Source organism: Colossoma macropomum, unplaced genomic scaffold (assembly GCF_904425465.1).
Source record: "Colossoma macropomum unplaced genomic scaffold, Colossoma_macropomum, whole genome shotgun sequence".
Lineage (NCBI taxonomy): Eukaryota > Metazoa > Chordata > Actinopteri > Characiformes > Serrasalmidae > Colossoma > Colossoma macropomum.
Window position 1 is genome coordinate 14,513,203 of NW_023494804.1, and position 10,389 is coordinate 14,523,591.

General features: G+C 40.5%; 2 protein-coding genes across 2 annotated transcripts; one reads left to right on the forward strand and one right to left on the reverse strand.

The window, feature by feature from the left end:
* On the forward strand, positions 1-6,881 carry march5l (membrane-associated ring finger (C3HC4) 5, like). Its single transcript, XM_036594294.1, has 8 exons — positions 1-25; positions 2,022-2,099; positions 2,499-2,596; positions 2,684-2,886; positions 4,853-4,983; positions 5,357-5,540; positions 6,087-6,253; positions 6,515-6,881. The coding sequence occupies exons 3-8, from the start codon at positions 2,568-2,570 to the stop codon at positions 6,665-6,667; spliced, it is 867 nt and encodes a 288-aa protein (XP_036450187.1). The 5' UTR covers positions 1-25; positions 2,022-2,099; positions 2,499-2,567; the 3' UTR covers positions 6,668-6,881.
* Positions 6,882-8,071: 1,190 nt separating this feature from the next.
* Positions 8,072-9,746, reverse strand: zgc:86599 (uncharacterized protein LOC415253 homolog). Its single transcript, XM_036595718.1, has 4 exons — positions 9,624-9,746; positions 9,213-9,283; positions 8,503-8,602; positions 8,072-8,411 (listed from the first exon to the last, which is right to left on the reverse strand). The coding sequence occupies exons 1-4, from the start codon at positions 9,709-9,711 to the stop codon at positions 8,299-8,301; spliced, it is 372 nt and encodes a 123-aa protein (XP_036451611.1). The 5' UTR covers positions 9,712-9,746; the 3' UTR covers positions 8,072-8,298.
* Between the last annotated feature and the right edge of the window lie 643 nt (positions 9,747-10,389).

Sequence of the window (10,389 nt, forward strand, 5' to 3'; positions counted from 1 at the left end):
GCCAACATGGAAATAACACTAACAGGTAACATAATCCTACAGCGCTAACAGATCTATGCCATTGTCAGGTCTATGAAACTATCAGGTCTATGGCAGTAGCAGGTGTAGAGCACTAGTAGTTCTATGTTGATAACAGGTCTATGTCACTAACAGGTCTATGGTAGTAGCAAATCTATGACACAAGCAGGTCTATGGCACTAGCAGTTCTATGTCGCTAATAGGTCTATGGCACTGTGGGTCTTTGTCATTAGCAGGTCTATAGCACCAGCAGGTCAATGTTCATTATAGGTTTATGGCACTAGCAGGTCTATGGTGCTAGCAGGTCTAAATCACTAGTTGGTCAAGGGTGCCAATAGGTCTGTGGTACTAGGGTGTCTATGACGCTAGCAGGTCTATAGCACTAGCTGGTCTCTGTCGATAACAGGTCTATGGCACTAGAAGGTCTTTGTCGATAACAAGTCTATAGCACTAGCAGGTCTATGTCAATAACAGGTTTTCTGGCACTAGCAGGTCTATAGTTCTAGCAAGTCTTGCACTAGCAGGTCTATGTTGATAACAGGGTTATAGCACTAGCAGGTCTACAGCACTGGCAGGTTTATGTCAATAACAGGTCTATGGCACTAGCAGGTCTATGTCGATAACAGGTCAATGGTGCTAGAAGGTCTATGTCACTAACAAGTCTGTTCCATTAGCAGGTTGATGTCGATAACAGGTCTCTGGCACTAGCACGTCTATAGCACTAGCAGGTCTACTGCACTAGCACATCTATGGCACCGGCAAGTTTATGTTGATAACAGGTCTATGGCATGAGCATGTCTATGGCGTTAGCAGGTCTGTAGCACTAGCAGGTCTTTGTTGATAACAGGTCTATGGCACTAGCAGGTCTATGTTGATAACAGGTCTATGGCACTAGAAGGTCTGCAAATACAGAATTCCAAAGTGATTTGAAAATCGCTAACAGGGTGATGGTGCTAATGGATCTATGACACTTAGGTCTCTGGCACTAGCAAGTCTACAGCACTAGCAATGCATTTTTCAAGTACAAAACAAGAGAACTCTTAATTACAGATTGTTTCACTAAACAATTTTTACAAAAATGACAAAAAATATTTTGTATTTTTCTGTGATCTATCTATCAGATGGTCACACATCAGACATCCTAGACTGCCCCCTTAAAAATAAATTAATTAATGAATAGAAACACAGTACCACTTTGATTTTGGGTTAAATAAGAGTAGCTCCCATAAAACAGGAGTCCCATAAAACAGATAAAGGTTACAGTTTAAATGCAGAGCACAACCTAACAAGGAGTAAAATATAACACTGATTTTTTATGTAGTTAAACAGGTTCAAGCAGAAAATGTGTTTCTGGGTTTTCCAGCAGGGTTACTTTAACTCATATCTCCCTTATAAATTCACATTTACGTAATCACATACTTCATGTACTAAAATGCGCTTAAATGTCATGTGAATAACATATGTCTTAGTTTTATCACGCTGATATTTGCTGGTCTAAATAATGCAGCCTCTTTTAACTAAATACAATATTTTAAATTTATATTTACTTTATGTATTTAGGTTGGAAAGCTGTCTGGTCCAAACAACATAGAATTATATTGAATAATTGCATTATTATTGTTTTGCATTGTTTTAGCAGGCTTTTAAGGCAGCTGTTACCCAACCAGACACTTGTGCCACTTTTCACTGAATAGTTCATAAATGATACGTACTAGAAACTGATTTTTTTATTTTAATTTATAAAAAAAATTATTTGATCTTTCACAAATACTTTTAACAGGTATTTAGCAAAATCTGTACATTAGTGTGTTATGTACATTAATCCCAAATGCTATTGGACATAAATATTGACCCGTTTGTTTTGATCTGTGCATTTTAATTTGTTTATTTTGATCTTTATATTTTGGTTTATTTATTTTGATTTGTATTTGATTTTGTTTATTTTGTTTTCTGTATCAGTTCAGGACCTTTATTTTGTGTTGATGTAACTTTCCTTTGTGCAGCTGTTAAAGCGGAAGTGGCTGTGGCTCAGTAAACATCGACTTACAAACTCATAACTCTCATAAATCTGTCTTGTCGAGGTAAGAGTTCATGTTTAAGGTCGTTTATCTGGTGTACGATCATTGTTAGTCGCTTAAAACCAGCTGACTGATTTTCAGACTGTTTTCAGAATTCAGACTGAGGTTAAACTTACGAAGCTGAAGTTGGCGTCTTATTTGAGCAGCTTCTTATTCGAATTTTCTGTTCCACCTTAAACGGTTGAGTTATAGGATGTAAATAGAATGACAGAATGTAACTGCTGCACCATTTAAGGTGGAACGGAAAGTTCGAATAAGAAAGCTTGTTCTTAAGGTTTAACTGACATTAACATTAACATTAGCAGTAAAATGGTTCCCTTTCTCTGTTGTGATAAAACTGTTCCAGGTTTTTCAGGCTCATGATGCTCAGATAGAAGCTCTGATATTATATATTGTCCGTAGGTAAGATAATAAAGCAGCTGCTCTACAAGACCGATGATCAAACAGCCTGATGACCTGACGTGATCGATCATGGCCTCTACAGATGAACCTCCTGAAAGGTAGACTGTTCATTTCTTAGTACTTAATCGTGTGCTGTGTTTTGTGAAGTGTGTAAATAATTGCATGCTGTCTGTTTCTGTCCTCAGGCACTGCTGGGTGTGTTTTGCGACGGAGCGAGAAGACCGTGTGGCCGAGTGGGTCAGTCCATGCCGCTGTAAAGGCTGCACCAAGTGGATCCACCAGGCCTGTCTGCAGCGCTGGCTGGACGAGAAACAGAAAGGCAACAGCGGCGGAGCGGTCAGCTGCCCACAGTGTGGCACCGAGTACCGTATAGTCTTCCCCAAAATGGGTCAGTACTCACACTTTTCAGGACAAACTTAGTTTCTCAGCAGTTCTTATTCATCAGAGCTGGTCAGATCTGATCACAAAATGAACACAAACAAATTTCACCCACAGTTTTCTTATAGATCAGGTTCATCTTTGGCGTATCTGTACAATTAAATTCACGTGTGATAGAACGTAAATTTGATTGCAGTAGTTTAACAATCTGAAAAATAACTGATTTGTGCTTAACAAACCAAAACTATTATTAGTGTGATCTGTAATAACAATAATAATAAAAATGGAAAATAACAGTAATATTGATATTGAGTGGATGTAGTTATTTTACATGCACATTGGTACAAACAAACACTGCAGCTATTTCTCTCCATTAAAAGACATTTTACACTGTGCTTTTGTTTTGTACTACTGACTCCACCCACAAAATGAACAATACAAAATACAGCTAGCATCGGAAGCTGCAATAATACAGTGGTTTAATGCCCTGTGTGGGTTATTAATGAAATACGCTTAATATTAACCCAGAAGAAAAACATCACACCACCATTTCAACACTCAGTCATATCTGCACATCCACTCTCCGTTATTTAATCCTGTCACTCTTTCTGAGCGTCATGTTCTTTAATCCATATTATTTTAGATGGTATCTTTCTTAAACTGACGCTTTGTAACTGAACTGAATTCTGTCCAGCTGCAGTATTGACCGCTCAAACAGAGCAGCTGTTCCCAATGTGGCGTGTATGTATGTATGTATGTATGCATATCTGAGCTGGGCATGCGCTGCTCCACCTTAGAGTCCGCCTACGAGCACAGCCATTGGCTCACAAGCTGCTGAACGCTGTTGTTTTATTGGCTCCCTGCAGAAATATTTGCATGATTTAGGGTGTGCTTCATGTAAATGATATGTAAATGAGGTGCTGGTAGGCTGGCACATGATTTTACTGAAGCTGTTTAATCATTTGTGCTCAGATTTCAGTCTTCGCTTAATTCCACGATGTATGAAAGTTTCATGAATCAGAAGCAGAGCAGTTTGTTTGCAGCATGTATACCAGTATATAAAAGTGTGTGAAAGAACACTTTACCAAATATAAATTATTAAAATATATGAACATAGAAAACAGCAGGATGGTCCGTTATTGCTCATCTTTAAGATAATTATAATGAATATTGCTCTTTTAATTATCACAATTAGGTTAGTAGTAGGTTAGTTGGTTTGTCAGTTTTGCTCTGACTCGGCAGGTTGGTTAGTTCAGCTCTGACTCAGCAGGTTAGTTAGTTTTGCTCTGACTCAACAGGTTAGTTAGTTTTGCTCTGACTCGGCTGGCACATGATTTTACTGAAGCTGTTTCATCATTTGTGCTCAGATTTCAGTCTTCGCTTAATTCTACGATGTATGAAAGTTTCATGAATCAGAAGCAGAGCAGTTTGTTTGTCAGTAAAGGGCTGACGCCTTTACATACGGCATCTCAGCAAAAACATTTCCAGATTCAGTGAGGTGTGATGAGCTCTGGCAGCAGCGTAAACTCCAGATTCAGCGGCATCTCTGAAGTGTTGGAAGGATTTCAGATCAGCGAGGAATCTCCATCCACCCTGCAGTGTCAGTCTGATGTGTGATTAGTTCATAAATATTTTTTTTTTTTTAGAGGTTTTACATTATTCGTTTTCTTAAATAAGAGTTTGGTGTTTTCAGTTCAGCCTACAGCAGTTAAGCACCGCCCCTTCAGTTTACAGCATGCTGTTCATGCTGAAGTTATTAGGAGTGGTTCAGCCTAAGTTACGACACTGGACAGCCAATCAGAGCAGATCTCATTTACATACACCAGTCTAAAAAGCAAAGTTTTTTTGTATATAAACCCACACAGATGTCATAAGTGGAACTTAAAGGACAAGTGAAACATGAAAAATGTAGCCTATGGGCTCTTTGATGGCAGTAAGAGTTTTCTGTATAAGTGAGTGAGTGTGTTTTGTTTCAGGTCCTCTGGTGTATTTCCTGCAGCAGGTGGATCGAGTTCTGTCCCGGGTCAGTCCGTTTGCTGCTGCCGGCGTGGTGGTGGGCACAGTGTACTGGTCAGCGGTCACCTACGGAGCTGTCACTGTCATGCAGGTCTGCTTCTGAAGGGTTCTTTAGGGGTTCTTATGGCCATTGTGTGCTTTGACGCTATAAACGCAGTGTAATGTGTGTGTAAACCAGCATTAAGTGTGGGGCGAATGTTATTTTCAATGATTTTGCTGTAGTACAAAACCTAAAGAGACTCATACAGTCAGAGATTATAATAATTCTAATAAGTTTTTATAAAAGGTGTTTTGAAAGTGGAAGTAAGCAGCTTTACTGCTACAGTCTTCCTGCGGAGCAGAGCCACAGCAACACATTTACACAGTTATTACACAGATGTTCATATCATCTCATCTTCACTTAGCATGATGAGCTGCAGAATCATAGAGATGAATCAGAGTTTAACGCTGCAATGTCTGTTTAGGTGGTGGGTCATAAGAAGGGTTTGGATGTTATGGAGCGTGCAGACCCCCTCTTCCTTCTGATGGGTTTACCCACAATCCCTGTAATGCTGGTGCTGGGGAAGATGATTCGGTGGGAAGATTACGCCGTGCGACTGTGGCAGCGCCATTCTGCCAAACTGCAGATGCTGAGCAGCATCGTTCCAGGTGAGTGTCACTCAGATCTGCAGTTTTCAGTGTCCTGTTTACAGTTTCAGTCAACTGTGATCAGAATTAAAGATAAAATAAATGACATCAAAAGTGAAAGAACACTTTACCAAATATAAATTATTAAAACATATGAACATATAAAACAGCAGGATGGTCTGTTATTGCTCATCTTTAAGATAATTATAATGAATATTGCTCTTTTAATTATCACAATTAGGTTAGTAGTAGGTTAGTTGGTTTGTCAGTTTTGCTCTGACTCGGCAGGTTTGTTAGTTAAGCTCTAACTCAGCAGGTCATTCGATTGGTTAGTTCAGCTCTGACTCAGCAGGTTAGTTAGTTTTGCTCTGACTCAGCAGGTTGGTAAGTTTTGCTCTGACTCAGCAAGTTTGTTGATTAGTTTGTTTAACTCTGACTCAGTAGGTTGGTTGGTTAGTTAGTTTTACCCTGACTCAGCAGGTTAGTCGGTTGGTTAGTTTTACCCTGACCTGACAGGCTAGTTAGATTTACTGTGACTGATGCAGGGCCTTGTGTTTTTGTGAGCAGGTATTGGTCGGCCCCTCCCCCGTGTTCCAGCTGACGGTGGTTACAGTGGTGACCATATCTCTGTGTCCCGGACGCTGTGTGGAGCACTGGTGTTCCCCTCCATTGCCAGCCTGGTGGGCCGGCTTCTCTTTCGGAGGGTTCCCTCCAGCCTGCAGCGCACTGTTCTGGTAAGCATCTGCTTACCTGCAACTAACTGTTATTAGTGGTGGGTTTGGCTAACGCAGGATAATCTTGGCCAGTGTCACGTTAGTGGGTGTGGCCAACTGAGGTTAATGCTGGTATAACAATGGGACGTGGCTAATTCTGGTGTGGGTGTCGTTAGGGCTGGTGTTGTATTAGTGTGCATGGTTTAGGCTGATTTTACAGTAGTGGGCGTGGTTAACGCTGATAAGCTCTAACCTGTATTTGTCTGTATTTGTATGTTTTAGGGTGGAATTGCATTTGTGGTGATTAAAGGAGCACTAAAAGTTTATTTTAAGCAGCAGCAGTTCCTCATTCAGGCCAACCGGCGCATCCTTAACTACCCCGAGAGGGACGGACAGGGCGACTTGGCGGAGGAGGAGGAGGGTGGAAACGAGTGATGAAGAAGACAGTCTAGACGAGTGACAAGGCCCAGAGCGCCCCACTCCACTGAACTTCCGTTCTGTACAAGACTTCAAAATTCAGAACCTAATTAGTCAGAACCAATGTTTTGCACAGTTAATGAATAGTTTTGAGGTCTTGATCACGATCATGAATTGTAGATGTTATTTTATTTCAGATATTGCTTTATTAAAATGTGATTATCTACATTTGTGAAAGAATTATTTCGTCCTTTTCATTTAACAAGTCACAGAAAACCCAATAATATTACCTTTATTTATAATAGTCCTGATATAACTCCTTTATTCTCTGTGATTGTTTGAAGATGGTCTGCTTCTGATCAGACTCTCTTCTAGTGTAAATCTTCAGAGAGAAACACTGTGCATTCTTACATTTTCTTCACAGCAGAGACAAATGTGTAGTACCATATTTCACCAATTTTCATGTACTTATCTGCCATAAATTGGGATTAAATTTACCTGAATTATTATTACAGAGAAATATAACCTATATTTGTGTGGAGTTATGAATACAGTATAATTAACAAAATGCAGATGTTTCAGTGCAGAAACTCAGTTTCACCTGAAAACTCTGTTCTCCTGGAGTTCAATACACTCGTCATCATACATCTGTCTGAAACATCAGACACATAAACTGCGATACTGATCATTTTTAAAAATATGGAAATATCTGCTGTTACTGATGCGACTCTGAAGTCCTCAAACATCCCAACAACAGACCTCCGTAACTGTCGGATCACCAGCTATGCTTTATATTTGAGTTCACAGTGACTGAAGCAAATTAAAGGGGAACTCCACCAATTTTTCAGTCATTCAGCATGGTTTGGTGTGAAATGGTTCAGGTTTCTTTACAATGGTGGTGATGGGAACCAGAGGTCGCCATGACTCCAACACAAATATAGATATTTTATTTTACTATCCTAAACCACCAGTGAACCTACACGTCTTATGAGTTATGATGATGGTAAAACAGTAGAAAGTCTGAAATAATACGTTTCTTGGGGACTATTTTACCTCACAATGTCCTGCATATTATATATTCCTCCACCATGAATGGATTTTAAGTTCTTAAAACTATCATAAAACAACATCTCAGACAACAGGCGGTGAATTCATAACCATTTCATGTAATAACTTTCTGTCAAGGAGCTTTTAGAGGTGGACGTTTAGTTCCCGTCACCACCACTGTGAATAATTCTGGCTCGGTAAGTTTCTTTAGAACGGAGCTTAATTGTGCAGGAAGTTGGAAAACTTGGTGGAATTCCCCTTTAAGATCAGCAGCAAATGACCTTTTGCTTTGCAATTCTTAGCTCCAGTTTCTGAGAACATATAAAATACTAACTGAACTGGTATGCAGACTTTATTATATCAGAACAAGACACGTTAAGGTTCATATTGTTTATTAGGTGTAAGTGGTCCAAGGGTAAAATACACAGTACAGTATAATTTATGTAAACTGTTTTTTCGGAGTTGTATTGTTTCCCACACCAGGCGGAATGACCTCTCAAGTATTAAGAGCATTACACATTCAAATGCAAATGAGGTTTTCTCGTTTAAGTTACTGGAATTTAAAGGCGCTCTTTCTCTCTTCGTCCATCTGTGTCTCTCGGTCAGTGAGGCAGGTCATGGGGCACCAGTTTGTAATGTGATCCGCAGGACGGACAGCGCTGAGCTTCTCCCTCGTGGAGCCAGAACCACACGATGGCCGTATTATCCTCCTCACCTACCACATGCAGAACAGTTCGCTCATATTTAACACCAGACTCCGGCTGACAGAACAGGGATAAAAACAGATGTAGTGAAAACAGACTTACAGACGCAGCCCACGATCCTCTTGTTGGTGACGGAGGGGACAATGTGAGGGTCCTGCTTGGAGCCGGAGTACTGCTTAGGCTTCAGCATGCTGTAAGGGTCCTAAAGGAATAAGCACAGTTAATGTAGATCACATTGTCAACTATATCTTCCTCTTCCATCTTAAATTAGGGTTGAACGATTTGAGGAAAATTTTTAATTGTGATTTTTCTGACTAATATTGTGACTGTAGTTTAAATTGTGATTATTATCTACAAGGTTTAAGGTTCAGGCATGTTTGTTTTGGCCAGTAAGTTCAGAATATCCACTTTTTCTGGCGTGAGGTTTGATCCCTGAATGCAGTGTACCAGGAACTTGTGGTTGTGATGTTACAACACACGGGGTTTGGTTGCCTTTGATTGGTCTAACTCATCTACATGCAGTTCACAAGCTCTGTGTTATTAGGTTAGATATTCCCTCTCAAACTGAAGACTAAGTTTTTAATAGGCTTTATTAAAAAATGCAGATCTTGCGATATAAAATTGCGCTCTCTTAAACTTCGATTACGATATAAAAAGTATTCCTATTTCCGCGCCACCGTAAATGCTGCGGAAGTTACACTGTACCGCCTCAGGCTCACTCAGGAAACTGCTGCACCATTTAAAAAGGAACTTTGAACTGACATTCCAGCAGTTAAAAGCTTTCATTGCTGTTGTTATTGTTATGAACTCACCGTTCCTGCCTTCATGGAGTGCAGAATAACCTTCTCCAGCCCGGTGGCCTGCTGTTCATCAGTAGGAATTCCTGCATTTTACCATAAAACATTAAATTAACACAACAACAAAGTTAACAGGCTAACGTCCTCGTTAGCCGCTCAAGCTAAAAACACAAATGACTGGCGTGTTTTCCGGACGTTCAGAGAAGCTAACAGCAACAATTTCCCCTGTAATAAAAGTCATATGAGTGTGCAAAATATAAATAAACCGCAGATTGGAGACACGGCAGTATTTATCAGCAGGACGCTAATGCTAACGCTAACAGGGTCAGTGTGTCCTTGGCCGCTCAGTCAGACTCTCACAGCGTCCTACATCAGATTTAATCACTATCATCGACAATAATCAGAATAAAGAGTTGTTCTGATCACCTCCTCCGCTCGCGCACCTCACGTGCGCGATGCGACCGGCCAGCCGCGACACGCGCAAAGTGGAAGCAAGCAGAGCGCGCGCCGCCATCGTTACTCTGAGGGAAGCTCGAAGAGCATGCGTAGTGGAGGGCATACGGGCAGTTACGTCACGCAGGAAGCAAGACTCGTCCCAATGCGTCCTCTGATCCCTAAACACTTACCCCTAGACCCCAAACCCTAATCCCCAAACTCTAACCCCTAAACCCTAATCCCTAAACTCTAAACCCTAAACACTTACCCCTAAACCCCAAACCCCAAACCCTAAACTCCAATCCCTAAACAGTAAATCCTAATCCCTAAACTCTAACCCCTAGACAATAAACCCTAAACACTTACTCCTGAACCTTAAATACATAGAAGTACATCAGGGCACTAGATACAGGGGGCGCTCTACTGAAGCCGAGCGAATCCAGAATGATTGCGCTCCTATAGAGCTTTTGTGCAAAATTCTAAACTGTAAGTGCCTAATCATTTTAATGTACAGAATTACACAAACCTTCTGAACAGAATAGCATAAAATATTTCAACACCGTTTTTTTATTTTTGAGACCTTTTGAATTCCAGTTATAGGACTTTATAACAATGCCTCATAAACATTCATGATGCCAGTGAGTGCAAACTGCTTCACTCAGGCATTGACCTGATCAGATCACAAACCAATCAGCTCTCAGTAGCAGTAATGATAAAAAACAGCTCTCCGTAGCAGTATTTTCGGCCTTTGAGGCTT

Coding starts and splice junctions, on each gene's coding strand:
- march5l (XM_036594294.1), top strand. CDS start 2,568: ATGGCCTCTACAGATGAACCTCCTGAAAG. Junction 2,597..2,683: donor ACAGATGAACCTCCTGAAAG/GTAGACTGTTCA, acceptor TTCTGTCCTCAG/GCACTGCTGGGTGTGTTTTG. Junction 4,984..5,356: donor GAGCTGTCACTGTCATGCAG/GTCTGCTTCTGA, acceptor ATGTCTGTTTAG/GTGGTGGGTCATAAGAAGGG.
- zgc:86599 (XM_036595718.1), bottom strand. CDS start 9,711: ATGGCGGCGCGCGCTCTGCTTGCTTCCACTTTGCGCGTGTCGCGGCTG. Junction 9,284..9,623: donor GAGGTGCGCGAGCGGAGGAG/GTGATCAGAACA, acceptor GGTAAAATGCAG/GAATTCCTACTGATGAACAG. Junction 8,412..8,502: donor GAGGATCGTGGGCTGCGTCT/GTAAGTCTGTTT, acceptor TGCATGTGGTAG/GTGAGGAGGATAATACGGCC.